At 39.5% G+C, this 20,276-nt stretch overlaps 1 protein-coding gene across 1 annotated transcript in view; it reads left to right on the top strand.

Moving 5' to 3' along the window:
• Positions 1–20,276, top strand: part of LOC122814493 (vomeronasal type-2 receptor 26-like) — an 86,057-nt gene that overhangs the window by 22,578 nt on the left and 43,203 nt on the right. Inside the window, exon 3 of the mRNA XM_044087068.1 lies at positions 13,116–13,239. Within this exon, the coding sequence (XP_043943003.1) occupies positions 13,116–13,239 (124 nt within the window). The remainder of the gene's footprint in view (positions 1–13,115; positions 13,240–20,276) is intronic.

The raw sequence follows: 20,276 nt of genomic DNA, 5'->3' as shown, positions 1-20,276 counted from the left end.
ACACACACACACACACACACACACACACACACACACGCACACACACACATATATATATATATATATATATATATATATATATATATATATATATATATATATATATATATATACATATATATATATATATATATATATATATATATATATATATATATATATATATATGGATATTTAATGCTGTATTTGATGTAAATAGTATGAAAATGTACTTCTAAACATTTCAGTTTATAAACATTGCAAGTGCCACTGTGTGATATTAACATTATGTAAGTGATGTTGCTTGTTTAGAATCGGTCCAGGTAATGCTATGTATCACCCAGAAGAGAGAAATTCATTTCCACTGGGGTAATGGGTTAATGGGTCATTATGAGACCATTATGGGATCTGTAAAGCATCAACACCATCCTGAAAAAGGATTTCTAGATGTAAGTAATATTTATTTGCTCTTATTTGCTCTAGATTCAGTCTCAGCACTTCGGGTATACTCTCTCTACCTACTAATCCTGAAATTGATTCATTGGTCAGGGATCTGGGAACTTGTGTAGACAGTAACCTGGCCTTTGACGAACATGTCCAAGCTACTAAGAAAATCCTTCTATGTTGCTGAACTTATAAACAAAGACGTGATCTACATCCAGAGAGCTCATCGTACTAGTTTATATAGTGTTTCATTTAATTTATTATACTTAAATATTGTATCAAAGATGAACATATGGGAACAAAACCATGAATATGACCCAGGTGACCGGGTTCAGTTAGTAGCCTGGGTGGCCGGACAGAAGTGGAAGGAAGGATGGGTATGCCAGTACCATGATACCATCCCAGGATGGGTGGGTGGACCTGTGAACATCTACCATGCTGAGGGTAGGTTAAAGTTAAGTGGATATGTTATTGTGTGCAATGTGTAGTTGACGCTTTTGTGTCGTGTGTAGTGGTGTTCGATTTTTGAGTTGTTGGTGTTGTGTGTTTTCGTTGTTTGGGTCGGTAACTTGTGTGTCGGTGAATCAGGGGATTAGGTGATAGAAAGTAGACCCATATATATATATATATATATATATATATATATATATATATATATAGATAGATATAGATATATGTGTGTGTGTGTGTGTGTGTATCATTGTGGATATTTAATGCTGTATTTGATGTAAATAGCATGAAAATGTATTTCTAAACATTTCAGTTTATAAACATTGCAAGTGCCACTGTGCAATATTAACATTATGTAAGTGATGTTACTTGTTTAGAATCGGTCAGGTAATGCTATGTATCACCCAGAAGAGAAATTCATTTCCACTGGGGTAATGGGTTAATGGGTCATTATGAGACCAATTATGGGATCTGTAAAAGCATCAACACCATCCTGAAAAAGGATTTCTAGATGTAAGTAATATTTATTTGCTCTTATTTGCTTTTAGACTCAGTCTCACAGCACTTCGGTATATCATCTACACTCCTAAAAATTGATTCATTAGTCAGGGATCTGGGAACTTGTGTAGACAGTAACCTGGCCTTTGACAGACATGTGTCCAAGCTACTAAGAAAATTCTTCTATGTTGCTGAACTTATAAACAAAGACGTGATCTACATCCAGAGACCTCATCGTACTAGTTTATATGGTGTTTCATTTAATTTATTATACTTAAATATTGTATCAAGATGAACATATGGGAACAAAGCCATGAATATGACCCAGGTGACCCGGGTTCAGTTAGGAGCCTGGGTGACGGACAGAAGTGGAAGGGAAGGATGGGTATTACCATCCCAGGATGGGTGGGTGGACCTGTGAACATCTACCATGCTGAGGGTCTATATTAGAACACCAAACTTTCAAAATTTCGAGTGTTCTAATATAAAACCCTATTAATCGAAAATTTAAAACATCAAACATATAGAACAGCATTTTTTTTCCTAGGGAAAAAATTTGCTGTTTCAAAACACATACACACAACACAAGCACACCAAACAAATAGCAATCCACACACATACACCTAAACTCTTACACCTAACCCCACACTAAACTATACATACACCACTAACTATTCACTTACCTTAACCCAAACCCTAACCCTAAGGTCCATCACTACTGCACAGTCACCTCACTCACCCCCTAACCCTAACTCAAATACCCCGCCCTAACCCTCACATCCACACAATCGCACGCTTACCTGAACCCGACCCGCAACTTTCCGCCACAGCGCTGAAAATACCGAAGCAACAGAAACAGACAACTGAATTCTTTCCCTAGGAAAAAATTCGGTTTTCAGTTTCTTCGATATTTTCAGCGTTCGCTGAAAATGGGTCCATATTAAAACACTCGAAATTTTGAAAATTTGGTGTTCTAATATAGACCCCATGCTGATGGAGGCTGAGGAGGGGCACATTGAAAGGTGTGCCTAAAGAGAAGAACAGGATGGAGACATGACTGAGCTGCTATAGAGACAGAAAATAGACTGCGTGTCTCCACTGCATCCCTACCTCCCAGGAATGCCAATAAGTCCACAAGGGGGGATGGGTAGTCATCAAGTTAAAAAAAAATGGATGGATGCACAGACGTGCCATGCCACCAGATGCCCAACTCCATGACTGGTTCAAGCAAAACCAGATTAAAGTCCAGGGGGCAAATAGGCAGCTGATAGACCTAGCATAGGCAGGTACTGGGGTGCTGCGCTGATACCATGATGGATGGTGAAGGACTGAAAAAATGTATAATTAATCAATAGGCAAGCTCCAACCTCAAAATTTTCACAACACCTCTTTCAAAAGTTCTCCTCATCATTCCCTAACCTGCCTCTTCACTTTTAAAATCCATTATCAATACATGACTTCCTGCTAATACAGGACTTCCTGCTAATACAGGACTTCCTGTTAATATATGACTTCCTGCTAATACAGAACTTCCTGCTAATACAGGACTTCCTGCTAATACTAGACTTCCTGCTAATACGGGACTTCCTGCTAATACATGACTTCCTGCTAATACATGACTTCCTAATACATGACTTCCTGCTAATACAGGACTTCCTACTAATACATGACTTCCTGCTAATACAGGACTTCCTGCTAATACATGACTTCCTGCTAATACAGGACATCCTGCTAATACACAACTTCCTGCTAATACAGGACTTCCTGCTAATACATGACTTTCTGCAAATAAATGATTTCCTGCTGTTTTTTCTCACAGTCTCCCTTTTCTGACCAAAGATGCACCAGTATAGTCAAAATGCTTTTTCCTCATCTTTTTAACTCTAACAGTTGCTGTGGTTTAATTTTACGAACCATGAGCTCATCTGCTGGTACTTTCATTTATATAGTTGCAGTTTTGCTGGCTATAAACACATCCACTGCTTTATAAAAATGTTAAGCCTTTCTCAGTAAAAGGTTTGTTCCTTACCAGGTCACTTCTTATATACATACCATCCTATCTCTTAACAAGTCACCAAATTCACTCTCTCTTCCTGTATGGCTCAGTTCAGTCACATAAGCCTCAATCATTTCATCTGGACCCTGATTTCCTGGAAAAACAGTATGTGGAATGTGATGCCCCACCACTGGCAACAGTAATCAAGGAGCCTCAGTCCTCACCACTAGCACCAGTGAGTGATGTACATTGGGATGATAACAAGTACACATACAGTAAAGTGCAATTTCAATTAAGAGCACACAGAGACCACAGTCAGTCTGGGGCTGATTTATCCCTCTTTCTTCAGATCCCCAGTAAGACTCCCCACTGACACAGCTATACAGTTGAGATCCCAGCTGAGTGGCCAAGCCAAGACCTTCAGCACCCTCCCTGCCCAACCAGTGCTTGTGTCCCTGCCCAAGAGGGAGATGCACAGTCTTTGAGATTTGATTTATACACACACACACACACACACACACACACACACACACCTGAGAAAGGCTGACACAAGTTTACTAGCAATGCCCCCTTCTGCCCAGACTATAAGGTAGTTATTACAGCCACCAGTCACTCCTTATCAGCTACTTTAATGCCCTTAACAAAGGGTTCCAGTCTTACTGTGTAATATTATTATCAATACAAATGGTAGTTTTACCAAGAGCAAGGCTATTGGGAGTGGCCCACAGTGTCACCAAATAACTATGCATGTACTCTCAGAACTTAAATATGTCTCACAAATATCAGCCACAATGAAAGGTTTAAATATATTTAATTATAATTAATAAAAGAACAAGAAAATACTCAGTATATAATCAAAGTTGCATCAGAGTTAAAAATCACAGGAAATATTTAAAACAACATTGCAGGACAGTCTCAAATAAATAAAGAAAAACATTACAATTAAGTTTTGCTATATTCCTGACTATATTTATTTATTTATTTATTTATTGCAGAACATAGTAGATGAATAAAGTAGGTTATGGTATTACTATATCTAAAAGAATTATACTGTTCCCCTAGATCTACTTACAGAGCAAGCAGGCAGATGTGGTGAGTGGATGATCTTGTCAGGTCAAAGGCAAAATACAAAATGCTCAGTCTCTCTCTCAGAGAGTTCTTTAATTAATATCCCAAATATTACTGCTGGGATAGCTTGCAGAATGACATCACTTCTTCTCATCTGACTCTATCCCAGGTGAAACCCCCCACTGATGCAGCTGGTAGCATTTAGCATCTACCTGTGAAAATACATACACCTCAGATCGTTTGGCAAATAGTGGAAGTCATACAACAATTTATATTCGCCCACATTTAAAGACAATACAAAATACTTCTAGTTCTAGACATTATGTCTCCTGTTGCACTGAAACTGAAAGATATCATCTCTTTTTGTGGCCCAGCCATAAAGTAATTCAATCACAACTATTCTTCTGACGTTAACTTCTTGTGTTGCAGTTTCCATTGTTAAAATATGTACATCTAAACAGTTAAAATAGTGTATATATATTTCCCCTCCATACGTTACAAAATATCTCTTCAGCACACTTCTGTACAATATGATATACAGTTCTAATACATTTGTAACACAAGCATCTTACATGAAGCATGCTGACATTCACAAATGACACATAACCATTTATAAAATTCTAGACAGCTGTGCTGGCAGTATCTGCCTTTTATTTTATTTATTTTTATTTATTTATTTAACATTTGTTAACCGGGCTGGTCCAGCTGGATATATTTCCATTTTCAGTGGAGGCCCGGGGAGAAAAGCTCCAATTTCAACAACCACCACCACAGCAAAAAAGGTTTTAAATTGAATACACATTAGTCTAATAGATACAACATACATCAACAGCTCATTTTACAGCATGTAAGTCTAGGGCAGTCCATAGACATTATTAGAGGTATCTTTAAAACCTAGGTAAAAATAGTTACACAGACAGTAACTTTCCTATGGTTAATTTACTAAACATATTATCAGAAAATAGTTAGGGAGGAAAAGGAGGAGGTATAAAGCAAAAGGCAGGAAATACTACCAACAGGGTACATTCTTAGCTAAGTGGAAAGGATAATAATTGTTGTCAAGTAGGAGAGATTATTTGAGTTGCCTCTAAAGTAGAGGGATAGACAGGAAAGAGAAGAGAAGAGTAGAACGGCAAGAAATGACAAGAGATATCTAGAGATTCAGTCTGGGAAATAGCAAGGGCATAGCCAGTGATTTTTAAGATATTTCTTAAGATTTTGCTTAAAGAGAGAAAGGGATGGAAGTGCAGTAAGGTCAGAGGGCAACAGGTTCCGATGTTTTCCAACAGTATTTGAGAAAAGTGAGTCACCAGCTAAGTTGTTAGACTTGGTGGTCCTAGCTAGAAGTTTACTGGAGGAGCGTAAGGAATCAAGGTTCCTGTAGGGTAATATAAGGTTGTTTAGTACTGGAGTATTGTTAGGTTGATAGAAGATTTTATGAGTGATGGTAAGTTGGGAAAGTAACAGAATGTTTTTTAGTTCTAGCCAGTCTATTTGACGAAGGTCAAGACAATGGTGAGTTCTATATGGGTTTCCAGTGGCAAATCTAGCAATACTATTATAGGAGTTGGATAGTTTGGTAAGATTACTTTTTTTTAGATTAGTGTAAATGGGGGCTGCATACAATAGAGTTGAAATTAAATGGGAGTGTGCAATAGTCATTTTGGCAGTTGGAGTCAGGAAAGGTTTTATCCTATATAGGGAGCCCAGTTTTTTATTAACAGATTTAATAGTGTTATTAATGTGAATGTCAAAGGTGAGGTTATTATCAATTGTAATACCTAATAGTTTGGTGGAAGTGTCTGGGGATATAAGGGTACCATTGCTAGATTGAATGGAGAAATCTATGGGGGGGACTTGCTGTTTGTTGTAAACAGTAGTAACTTGGTCTTTTTAGTCTTCAGAAGAAAGTACCGTTTAGAGAACCATGTCTCTACGATGTTAAAAGCTGTCTGGGTTAGAGACTGCAGTCCAGAAATAGAGTTGGCAGAGCATATAATAGTGGGATCATCAGCATATTGTATACAGGTTGTTTGAGGAATGGCTATTTGAAGGTCACTGATGAATAATGAGAAAAAGAAAGGACCAAGAATGGAACCTTGAGGGACTCCCAAGGAAATAGGAAGGTGTGAAGATAGTTGATTGTCCCAAAGAACTGCTTGCTGTCTATTACTAAGGTAGGACTTAAACCAGAGAATTGCTTTGGTCTCTAGAGGGATGGATGACAGAGCGTTTATGAGTAATTGATGGTTAACCATATCAAAGGCTTTAGATAGGTCGAGAAAGAGTGCTGATGAGAGACTGCTATTATTACGGTTATTATTAATGGTGTTTGTAAAGGATAGGAGAGCTGAGGTGGTACTATGATAAGGCCTAAAACCATGCTGACAGTTTGCTAGTATGTTATGTTTTAGTAAGTGGTTCATTAGCTGTTGGTGAATGCATTTTTCCATAATCTTAGCTATTGGAGAGAGGAGGGCTATAGGCCTGTAGTTTGAATAGTCAATAGCATTACCTCCTTTGCGTAAGGGAATAATATGAGAGATTTTCCAGAGATTGGGAATGGTTCCTTCAGTTATGGTACAGTACTTTTGTTACACTTCTGTATAAATCATGTTAATATTCACAAATGACATATAATTATTTAGAAAATTCCAGATAGCTGAGCTCGTAGTATCTCCTTTCATGATATGGAACATAGAGGAGAAGGACTTTTTCTAGGCTAACAATTTTGATCACATTTCTCTTTAATTAATAATTATTTGATTTTTATCATCAGCCAATAAACCAGATGCATTACATATAGATGTCCAGCTTCATCTCCTGCTATATGTAAAAATATAGCCTTTGGTACTTCCACTGGTTTATTTTACAATGCTGAAGCAGTACTAAACATAATTCCAAACCTTCATGACAAAGTTTTCTAGTTCTTGGATGGACTACACTGTGGTTGCAATGTCATTGATGGCTTCAGTACTGTGGATAACTTTATATTCTTGTTACTTTTTTGAACTGTGTCGCTAAAAAATAGAATACTATCTCACTCTGACTAAGGTAAATTAATATACTTACTGCCTTTAAATCAGAACAAAAAAACATCTAATGGACACAGGGCTCTGCACACATGAAACTGCTGGGTAACACAGCCCACTTTATCACTTACCAAGTCTATCTCTTCATTAACCCAGCAGGTCAGATTCTGTCTGGCTATCTGTTGGTACTAACTTTCGTACATCCACCTACTTCTCTAAATTGTTCTCTCCAGTTCATGATTTCTGTTTCATCCAGCTTTGTAGCTCTTGACACTCATCTCTCTACTGCTATGATTCTTTCTCTCTTTCTCTGATCTATCCTTTCTCCCCTCTTAGTTTTTCCCCTAATTTCTACATTTCTGTCACCCTTACATATCATTGTATCTGACTCTTTGCCCACATTGTATATATTCGCTACATCTATATGTATACATCTTCGTTGATTGTGTAATAGTGTATACGTGCGTGACTAGTATACTATGAAAATCTCCTGTTCTATTATTGTGCATACCTAATGTACTGTAGCATTCAATGTTATGCTATATTAGCCCTGCAACTCTGTTATGATTTTGTGCGTTTCTCCCCAGGCCTCCAATGAAAAGGAACTTTGCCAAGCTAGACTATCCCAGTAACAAAATGCAAAAATAAAATAAAATAAATTAAAAATAAATAAAGTGCATTGTGACTGCAATGGCAAGTATAGCTTTTAGTATGACAATTTCCTATGTCTTTCTGCTGCAATCAGAATTGATATTAGCAACAATTTGGGGTTGTGAGCGCTACATTTTGAAATTTTTGTAATGCTGTCAGCTTTTTTTGATTTGCTCTTTTCCAGAGGGCAGACACTGTTAGAGTTTTGATTTTGTTGATTTTTGGTATTTATTTCACTTAATTGTCTAGACATCGATTCCACAGCCTTTTCTTTTCAACTCCATAGTGTATTTCTTTCAACTTTATTTTATTTTTTCATTTTACAGGTATGTTTAGGTGTTTTAGTACCATATGAAACTCAAACTCTAGCCCAGTAGATATTACAGTCTAGCACAAAATCAAGAAAGACTCAGCGATTCTACAGGTACGGTATATGCATCTTTATTCAAGGACAGCTCAGAGGCAACTGTCTGTAAAAGAACGGATATATGCTTTTCACAATATGTATAGCTCTTAAATAGACCTTTTTTTCTCAAATATTCATAAGGAATTCATCAGACAATTAAAAAGAATAAAAGCACACAATACACATTTAAATTATATATATATATATATATATATATATATATATATATATATATATATACATATCAGTAATTGTAGCATGAAATATTGAACACTGAAAACAGCAAATGTAAAAAGATCAATCATTTTAGAATCCAACCATAAACTAATCACCATGGAAATTCACATCTCACCCACACCCCCCGCAAAGGTAACCACCTTGAAAAACTTCTCCAAAGCTGACTATGGACTCCTAAAAACAGAGGTGGCTAACTTTACGGCGCCCATGCCAATGGAAAATTGACTGCCGAATCAAACACCGATGCGCTGTACGAACATGTACACATGCATGGAACTAGCCATACCCAACAGAACCAAGACGCTCTCCTCCAAAAAATGGAAGCCAATCTGGTGGTCCTCTGCCATTAATAAACTCCACAACAAAAGGAAGAAACTGTTGCAGAAAAAGGTGAAGTCCCATGAATGGAAAAACTCCCTTATTAGCCTCAACAAAAAGTTGAAATCCCTCATCAAATTCTATAAAGCCAGCTATGAAGACAGAATTGTGACAGACACTAAAAACAATCAAAAGCCTTCTATAGCTATCTCAAGAACCTCCATGGCAATACCCAGATTTGCACTGAGATACTGCGCAATGGTACCTCCTGTACTCAGCCAACAGATATTGCCAACATACTGGCCAACAGATTCAGTGCCAACTTTACCCCTCTCACCCACCTAAAGGACCAATCACAATAACGGAAGAATGCCAGGCACCCAGCATTACTGCAGCACAGGTTAAAGCTGAATTGTCCAAGACCAAAAATACAGCTTCCATGGAACCTGATAATATGCCTGGTTGTGTTCTACATGAGCTACAAAGCGGACTGGCACCACATCTGTGTGCCCTGTTCAGTCACAGCTTCACCTTAGGCTTTGTCCCTACCGAATGACACACTGCTACAGTCATCCCTCTCCATAAAGGGGGAGTGACTACAGAGCCTCGGAATTACTGCCCTATTATCCTGACAAGTCTGATATGTAAAGCTATGGAGCACATAATCATGGACCTAATTAACAAGGATATAAGGAATCTCCAAACTCTAGACCCCATGCAATTTGGCTTTGTGAAAGGGAGAGCATGCCTGCTCAACCTGGCTGACTTCTTTGAGTAAGTCACCAGGGCTGTGGATGAAGGTAAGACAGTGCATACAACCTACCTCAATCTGGCCAAGGCCTTTGATGCCATTCCTCACTCAGGATTTAGTGATAAACTCACCAAACTAGGCATCAACCCCTGTATCATTAGGTGGGTTGCAAATTGGTTTTCAGATAGAACACACAGTGTGAAAGTAGTGGACTCCAAGTCAGACTGCTGACCAGTCATGAGTGGAGTCCCACAGGGATTGACCCTGGGTTCTCCTCTGTTCGGCATCTACTTCTCAGAAGTCCAGGCCAACATAAAGGGAATCTGGCTGACCCAGTTCACAGATGACTGCAAGCTAGGAACCATTATTAACTCCCCAAGTGGTGCAGACATCCTACAGAAAAGCCTCACTGAGACCAATGACCGGTGTTGAAACCATGGCCTTAAGTTTAACACCAAAAAATGCGTCGTCATCCCCTTTGGTAAAAACTCAGTTCCCACTAATTACCACATCGATGGGAGCCCACTGAACTCTGAAGGTGTTATAAGAGATCTGGCAATGCAGGTTGACAGCAACCTCTCCTTTGACCACCACATTGCCACTGTAGTCAGAAAGTCCTTTTGTGTGGCACATCTCATTACCAAGAGTTTTGCATCCAGGAAAAAAGAAGTCATTGTCTCTCTCTACTCTTCCCTCATTAGACTAATCATTGAGTATAATGCCCCATTTGGCATGTACCTCACTAGACACCTGCAACAGCTGGAGAGGCAACAGAAGTACCTCACGAAGAGGATCATAGGCATTAAACATGTCATACATGGACAGACTCAAAAGATTCCAACTATTATCTGTCTCATATCTCCTACTTAGAGGTGATCTCTGCTAGACTTACAAAGCCATGTCTGACCCAGCTCTGTTAGGAAATGCTACATCTAAAGAAATCCCAATCCCTCCATACCTCACACTCCAGAGACCTCAACCTCATTACCACAATCAACAGAATGTACTGGAGGAGCAGGTTCATAACCCAGAGACTGCCCATGCTCTGGAATATACTTCCCATACATGTCAAGCAGAGCACCTCGCTGACCCTCTTTAACAGAAATCTTGATGAGCGGATGGGTAATAGAAAGTTTAATAGAAAGTTCACCCTGGAGAACACTCCAGTGGATCTACTTGATAGAGGCACTGGGGACTAACCTTGGGTGGCACGATGCCAGGGCACTTCTATGGGCTAGGCTTGTAAAAGCTCCAGGGCCATTAGCCTAGTACACACCTATGAACCTATAAACCTATAATCCAAAATGATCAAAAAGAACAGAACAAACTAAACTATTTATTTTTGCATGCACCACACCCCCTGCTAATTATATATAACGAACTCCAAGATCACACAACAGCAAGGTAAGGGCAAACTCCCCCATCCTTCTGCAACTCAATCTCATACAATAATCTGCAAGAAAAAACAGCATTAAAAAGAACATTCGCTCATATGAGCATTCACTATTTTTACATCAGCATAAATCACTCATATGAGTGTTTGGTCTTGTAGATTGCAATTATATATACATATATATATATATATATATATATATATATATATATATAGATATATATATATATATATATATATATATATATATATATATATATATATATATATATATATATATGTATATATATATATATATATATAGATATATATATATATATATATAGAGAGAGAGAGAGATTTATCTATCTAAGTATATCTATAGCTATATATAGATATAAATATATATGTATATACTGTCCTCAAAGTTACATGTAAACTATAGTACCCATAACAACAGTACAACAAAACAGCAAAACAACAGAGATAGCATGACTATAACTCCAACACATGGATTATTGTGCAACAAAGAAGCTCATCTGAGCAAACCCTGGTTTTCTGGTTTTCTTCCAGCAATTTCATTAAATCCGTATATTAGATTCCTAGTAATATTGTCTCTGTTCTTTTATTTATATATGTGTGTGTTTTTGTGTCAGTAGGTGCATAGATAAATATAGATATAGATGTCTGTATGTGTGCTTGCATATGTATTAAAACAATGAGTACCAAAGTCACACAGACAAATGAAGCAGTAAAAACTAAAAGAAAAATCTAGCTAAGCTAGACTTTCCACTGTGTGATTCCTTGAAACCTCTTGCATTAGACGTAACACGGGATATATGCAAATTACCTCTTAAGGAATCAGGTGTTTCAACTATATGGCAGGTCTGAATGTCCATGACTTTTTTTTCCTCCTTCTTAAGTCTGTTATGGACAATTCAGTCCAATAAAGCCAAACTCTACTAGCTGTGGACATGCATGTTTCAGCCTTCTTATCGCCTAGTCAGCACAGCATAAGTGGAATGTTTGGCTAACATCTGCTAAAACACCTGATGTCCTTAAGGGGTCATTTTTATACATTGTCAAATTTTGTGCTGGTGGATATTTGATTTTATCAAATGGAAATCCATGTTATTTGCAGGAAAGGAGGTAAGTGTATTTTTCTTTTTTAATGCTGAAATGCGTGAAGCCCCCCTGCCTACCTTACTAATACCTGCTTACTCTGCCCCCACCTTAACCCTGCACCTTACCTTAGAAGAAACCTTTCTGTAGCCCTATCACTATTCAGCAATGGTGCTGTTTTATTACATTGTGTCTTCTTTTGCATATACACAACTCTGTATACCTGGTAATGAAGGCTACAGTCGCAGCTTGTTGAGCCAAAAACATGTCCCAGAATAGCCCCAAGCATCTCTACCTTGCCTTGAAGGGATAGTAGAACAGGATGGGTCAGCATAGCCTGCTACCACCAAGACAGGCAGGCTCATCCTCACCACACCAGTTCCAGCCCCCACTTGAGACATTAAATTAAACTGGGTCCCTTGGGTCATAGTTAGGAGTTTATCTTTTCGTACCAATGGAGATGGCATTATAGAGTGGTATCATTTAACACATTCTACATTAACATAAATTCAGTTTTCTTTGTTTAGAATATTTAATTGAATATGGACCACATAACTACTAAGACAATGCTAAACAGCTTTTGCCTTACTGAGAAACCTAAAACAGTTATTATGATAGTCTTGGCTCCGTTTTTAAAATCTTATTATGTTTTTTATACATTAGTCAAAACATACATTTATATACAGACAACATGAAATTAGAATTGCAAATAATGACAAAAAACAATTTAACGTGTTGCTGAGTAACTGAATTGAGATGCTCAGGGTTCCTTCTCATTCATTTCTTCCCAGGTCCCGCCATCCTTCTGCAGTGAGAGCTGCTCACCTGGACATCGAAAAGCCACTCGGCAGGGAACACCAGTGTGTTGCTTTGACTGTGTCCTGTGTTCAAAAGGGGAGATAACAAATCAGACAGGTAAAACATATGTACATGTAGGCCTGTTGTGAATATGCGCATGTGAGTCTGTATGCGTTTGCATATCTGTATATGGAAGACCCATTTATACTGATTTTCTAACCCAGGCCCATGTCAATGCATTTGTTAGTCTGTGCCAATGCATTTCATTTAAGACACCTGGCATAGTGTGTAGGTGACCCATATATCTAATGTATGACAGCTGGCACAGTATGTAGGTGATCCACACATCTGATGTAGGACAGCTGACACAGTGTGTAGGTGACCTGCACATCCGATGTAAGGCAACTGCCAGATTGTGTAAGTGATCCACACATCTGTTGTAGGACAGCTGACATAGTGTATAAGTGATCCACACATCTGATGCAGGACAGCTAACACAGTGTGTAGGTGAACCACACATCTGATGTAGGACAGCTGGCAGTGTATAAGTGACACACACATCTGATGTAGGACAGCTGACATAGCATATAAGTGACCCACACATCTGATGTAGGACAGCTGACACAGTGTCTAAGTCACCCACACATCCAGTGTAGGACAGCTGACACAGTGTATAAGTGACCCACACATCTGATGTAGGACAGCTGACACAGCATGCAGGTGACCCACACATCTGATGTAGGACAGATGACTTAGTGTATAAGTGACCCACACATCTGTTGTAGGACAGCTAACACTGTGTGTAGGTGACCCACACATCCGATGTAGGACAGCTGACACAGTGTGTAGGTGACCCACACATCTGATGTAGGACAGCTGACACTGCATGTAGATGACCCACACATCTGATGTAGGACAGCTGACACAGTATGTAGGTGACCCCCTCATCTGATGTAGGACAGCTGACACAGTGTGTAGGTGACCCACACATCTGATGTAGGACAGCTGACCCAGTGTATAAGTGACCCAAACATCTGGTGTAGAACAACTGACACTGCATGTAGGTGACCCACACATTCGATGTAGGACAGCTGCCACATTGTGTAGGTGACCCACACACCTGATGTAGGACAGCTGACACAGCGTGTAGGTGACCCACACATCTGATGTAGGACAACTGACACTGTGTGTAGGTGACCAACACATCCGATGTAGGACAGCTGACACAGTGTGGGTGACCCACACATCTGATATAGGACCGCTGACTCAGTGTGTAGGTGACCCACACATCTGATGTAGGACAGCTGACACAGTGTGTAGGTGACCCACACATCCGATGTAGGAAAGCTGACACAGTGTGTAGGTGACCAGCACGTCCAATGTAGGACAGCTGACACAGTGTGTAGGTGACCCACACATCTGATGTAGGACAGCTGACACAGTGTGTAGGTGACCCACACATCTGATGTAGGACAGCTGACACAGTGTGTAGGTGATCTGCACATCTGGTGTAGAATAGCTTATGTGATGTGCAGATTCATAGGTTCATACTAGGCTATCTGCCCAAGGGCATTTATAAGCCTAGCCCATAGTTATGTGGCTTTTGCCACCCCTTTAGTTTGAATAAAAACTATGCCTATCATTTTTCTGTGCCTCTGTCAAGCAGTGACACTGAAGTAATCCCTGGGGTATATCTGATCTCCATCCATTGGTCAAGATTCCTCTTGAACAAGGCCAGCGAGGTGCTCTGCCTCACATGTACCGGGATTTTGTTCCACAGCATAGGGAGTCTCTGGGTGATGAATCTGTCCCTCCAGCACCTTCTATTTATAACCGTGTCAAGGTTTAAGTCTCCCGCCCTTGTGGTTCTGAGGGATCTAGATTTTTTGAGGTGAAGCATATTCATCAAATCTGGGTTTGACATGGCCTTATATGTCAGGCACAGGTCACCTCTGAGCAAGCGGTATGAGACTGAATAGAGCTGGAGTTCTTTCAGTCGGGCAGCATAAGACATTTTTGAGACCCTTTATCCTTTTGGTGAGGAACTTTTGGGGCCTTTCAAGCTGCATCAGGTGTCTGGTCAGATACATTCGAGCGGGCATTGTACTCAATCATAGGTCTAATGAGTGATGAGTACAGGGGACGATGACCTCCCTTGATCTAGATGTGAATCCCTTCATGATCAGGTGGGCGATATAGAAGGTTTTCCTAACTACTTTAGCAACATGAGTGTCAAGCGAAGGCTACTGTCAACTTGGGTCCCCAGATCCCTGATGACTTTTCTGTGCTCAGTGGATTGCCACCTATATGGTAGCTAGGGTAACCTTGTTTTTCCCGAAGGGTATGACTATGCATTTTTGGCGTTTAACTTCAGGCCATGGCTCTGGCACCAGTTATCCGTTTCTGTGAGGCCCTTCTGGAGGATATCTGTGTCAGATGTTTTTCGACTATGGCCCAGTTTGCAGTCATCTGCAAACTTTGTCAGCCATAACCCTCCTGTGTTTGCTTGTACTTCAGAAAAGTAGATGCCAAACAAGAGTGGACCCAGGACTGAGCCCTGTGGGACACCACTTGTGACAGGCTTTGAGTCTGACATGGCTCCAGCAACTCTGACCCTGTGGGTTCTGTCGCTTAGCCAGTTTGCAACCCATCTTGTGATGTATGGGTTTACATTCAAGCTGATGAGTTTTTCGATGATACCTGAGTGGGGTATTGTGTCGAAGGCCTTTGCCAGGTCAAGGTAGGCTGTATGGACTGCCTTTCCCTCATCAATGGCCTTGGTGACTGTCTCGAAAAAGTCAACCAAGTTTAAGAGGCAGGATCTGCCTTTGACAAAGCCAAACTGGGTTGGATCCAAAGTCTGCAAGTTCCCTATGTCTTTATTTATGAGTTCCATTATGATCCTCTCCATGGCTTTGCAGATAAGGCTTGTCAAGCTAATGGGGCAGTAATTTCCAGGGTCTGTGGAGGCACCGCCCTTATGAAGTGGGACCACAGTCGCCACTCCTTGGTACGTGCGATCCTGAGGTGAGGCTAAGATTAAACAGTTGTCCTAACTGTGGGTTTAATTCCTCATTGAGTTCATGAAGCACACAGCCGGGACACCATCTGGTCCCATGGATGCTGTGTTTTGCCTTAGTGAGGGCAGTTCTCACCTGGGCGTTGGAGATGTTTGGGGGCTACAATCCTCTGGAATAGATATCTCTCCTTTTGGGGGGGAGAAGTTTGCACTGAACCTGTCAGCCAGTATGTTAGCAATGTGTGTAGGTTCAGTAATTTTCACATCATTTTGAACTAATTCTGAGCATATCTGGGAGTTTCCTCCTAGGTTTCTAACATAGCTAAAGAAGGCCTTATGATTGTCTTTAGAGTCCTTGGCGATTTTTCTCTCAAAATTTGCCTTGGATGATTTTATGAGAGCTCTTAGTTTTTACTTATAATGATCAAAGGTGTCTTACCTTTCAAGGATTTTGCTCTATCTTGTAGTAGCTTCCTCCTTTTGTTGTAGAGCTTGTTTATGGCTGGGGTCCACCAGACTGGACGCTTGCCTTTGGTACAGAGAGTCTTAGTTTTGTTTGGGATTGCCTGATCCATGCAGTCCTGTAGGTGCTGGTAGAAGGCATTTGTAAGTGATTCAGCGGTTTGAGTAATGTTTACCACTGGCTCAGGGGCCTTAAAGGAGACCACACTAGTTTTTAGAAGTGTGAAATCGGCTTTTGAGAAGTTTTTCACTGTGGTCTTTTTTGTTTCAGGTGGGGGCGGGATGAGGACCTCCAGCGAGATTAGTTTATGATCTGATCTCACCAGTGAGGGGTATACTTCCGGTGTTGAACATTTTGATCCCATATATTTGGTCTGAAATAGGTAATTGAGTCGGTATGCATGGATATTTTCTGTAACATAGTTAACATAGTATGGAGATGACTTGTGCATTTGCTGTAGCATGGCTCACACAAGGTATAGATGACTTGCAAATTTCATGTAGAATAGCTAATTTAATTTGAAGAGAGATGACCTTTGTACCTGATGTGGATTACTTTGCACCATCTAATCGTAAACCAAACAAGCAAGAGCATCTGTGCTGCTCCTTGGGGGTTGTAGCTGTCCTGCATAATATTGACTTGTGTCACTAATTTAAGACACCTGACATGACATGTCACCAGCTTGCACATTTTCTATGTTTTCCTCAGTTCTGATAGCAGTCTTTCTAATGATTGTCAGGTGGAGAGGGAAATCATCAGTCAGTCATAAAGGGTTGCTTATTCCACATAACTCTTCCACCAACAATGAGTTTCTGACAAGGTGGTGGATAGAACATAGTTTTTTTTTCTATTATTATTAAATAAATATTAACCCCTAGAGAGCTTAGGTTTGCAGGAACTCACACAGTAATAGACCAGATGTAATGTGCTCTTTTTCTCATGTATGGCCATCCTGGCTACAGCACAAGTGTTGTTTGATGGACGCATATCGCTGGTCCTTATGACCAGTTGAAGGCTGCACCTAGTATCTGTTAGGTGCCTGCTCCTGCTGCTGTGTGGTAAACCAAGCTGCCATCCCTTTATCCTGCATGTGCAAGCTGGCATTTGCTATTCACCCTAACCAGCTTCTCCATTGTGTGAACAACTAATAAAACCCAGGTCACTTTGATCATAGTCAAGGCTATGTCCTTCTCTGCCACAGAACTGGCATAACCAGCAAGGACCTTTGATGTCGGATAAATAATGGGTGTAATGTATGGTGTGAACATTTTGCATGGGTTATCTGAAAGTGTATAGAAAGCTTGTCATACCATTGTAGACCAAATGTATAAGTGACCTGTATATTTTGAGTAAGAAAGTTATCTTTCACACAAGGTTGGTCTGATTGCAACTATCTACAGGCATAGGATGTGTGTATGAGTGTGCTTGTGTGTGCATGGGTAAAGGGAATGCCGGCTCTATCTCACTAGAGGAAGAAATGTTCTGTAGGCTATTTAATTACAGCAGGTAAGAGTATTCCTGCATGGCCCAGTTGTGGAAGTTTAGCCCAACTCATGGTGCATCTGTAGAGTTTCTCCTACAATTCAGATGGCTCTAGATTCAGCGATACATCTAATGTAATGTGGGAGAACTGAGGTAGTGTTTCATGTTTGTGAAACCCTGCCAGATACCAGGATCTTCTCTATATAACCATGTTCAGTCACTTCCAGAGGGAAGCAAACATACCACTACATGTTCTGCTTCCAAATAAAGGGGAGAAAATGGCAAGCCATCATCTGGGAAGCTTCAATGAGTCCATTCTAGAATATACCAGCCTCAGTATGGCATATGGAGCTCCATACTGGGCCCCAGCTACAATATGCCACTCTATATACATTCTCTAGTGTTTCTTACTTGGAACTAGCTACAATATGCCTCTCTATATATGTTCTCTAATGTTTCTTGCTTGGAATCAGCTACAATATGCCACTTTATATGTTCTCTCCCTTTTCTTACTTGAAAAAAGCTACAATATGCCCCTCTCTATACATTCTCTAGTGTTTCTTACTTTGAACCAGCTACAATATGCCACTCTCTATACATTCTCTAATATTTCTTACTTGGAACCAACTACAATATGCCACTCTCTATATGTTCGCTAATGTTTCTTTCTTGGAACTAGCTACAATATGCCTCTCTCTATATATGTTCGCTAATGTTTCTTTCTTGAAACCAGCTGCAATATGCCACTCTCTATATGTTACCTAGTGATTCTTACTTAGAACTAGCTACAATATGCCCCTCTCTATACATTCTCTAATATTTCTTACTTGGAACCAGCTACAATATGTCACTTTGTTTAAGCTTGCTACCTTTTCTTACTTGTAACCAGCTGCAATATGCCACTCTCTATATGTTACCTAGTGTTTCTTACTTGGAACTAGCTACAATATACCACTCTCTTTATGTTCCCTAATGTTTCTTATTTTGAACCAGCTACAATATGCCTCTCTCTATATGTTTTCTAATGTTTCTTTCTTGGAACCAGCTACAATATGCCACTCTCTATATGTTCGCTAATGTTTCTTTCTTGGAACTAGCTACAATATGCCTCTCTCTATATGTTTACTAATATTTCTTTCTTGAAACCAGCTGCAATATGCCACTCTCTAAATGTTACCTAGTGTTTCTTACTTGGAACTAGCTACAATTTGCCACTCTCTTTGTGTTCCCTAATGTTTCTTATTTTGAATCAGCTGCAATATGTCACTCTCTATACATTCTCTAATGTTTCTTTCTTGGAACCATCTGCACTATGCCACTCTCTATATGTTTTTTAATGTTTCTTTCTTGGAACCAGCTACAATATGCCACACTCTATATGTTCGCTAATGTTTCTTTCTTGGAACTAGCTACAATATTCCATTCTCTATACATTTTCTAATGTTTCTTGTTTGGAACCAGCTATAATATACCACTCTCTATACATTCTCTAATGTTTGTTACTCAGAACCTGCTACAATATGCCACTGTCTATACGTTCTCTAATGTTTCTTATTTGGAACCAGCTACAATATGCCACTCTCTATACATTCTCTAATGTTTCTTAGTTGGAACCAGCTAAAACATGCCACTCTCCATACATTATTCAGTGTTTCTTTCTTGCAACTAGCTACAGTATTCCATGCTCTATATGTTATCTTTCTTACTTGGAGCTAGCTACAATATGCCACTCTGTATATGTTATCTAATGCTTCTTTCTTGAAACTAGCTACAAAATGCCACTCTCTTTATGTTTCCTAATGTTTCTTATTTTGAACCAGCTACAATATGCCCCTCTCTATATGTTCTCTAATGTTTCTTACTTGGAACTAGCTACAATATGCCACTATGTATATGTTATCTAATGTTTCTTTCTTGGAACTAGCTACAGAATGCCACTCTCTTTATGTTTCCTAATGTTTCTTATTTTGAACCAGCTACAATATGCCACTCTCTATATGTTCTCTAATGTTACTTACTTGGAACCAGTTACAATAATGCCTGCTATAAATTCAGTAATACAAGTCCAAACAACTGAAATGATTTTAAATATTTAATAAAAACCCAATATTCAAAAGAACAGTATAAACAGCAAATGTGGCATGCATGGTTTTGTAGCTGAGAACCTTCTAGATGCACTCTGCAAAAATA

The sequence above is a fragment of the Protopterus annectens genome, chromosome 10.part0 (assembly GCF_019279795.1).
Source record: "Protopterus annectens isolate FY-2018-M chromosome 10.part0, PAN1.0, whole genome shotgun sequence".
In the NCBI taxonomy this organism is placed as follows: domain Eukaryota; kingdom Metazoa; phylum Chordata; order Ceratodontiformes; family Protopteridae; genus Protopterus; species Protopterus annectens.
Note: the sequence above shows the minus strand (reverse complement) of the source record. Positions and strands in the feature narration are given on the sequence as shown.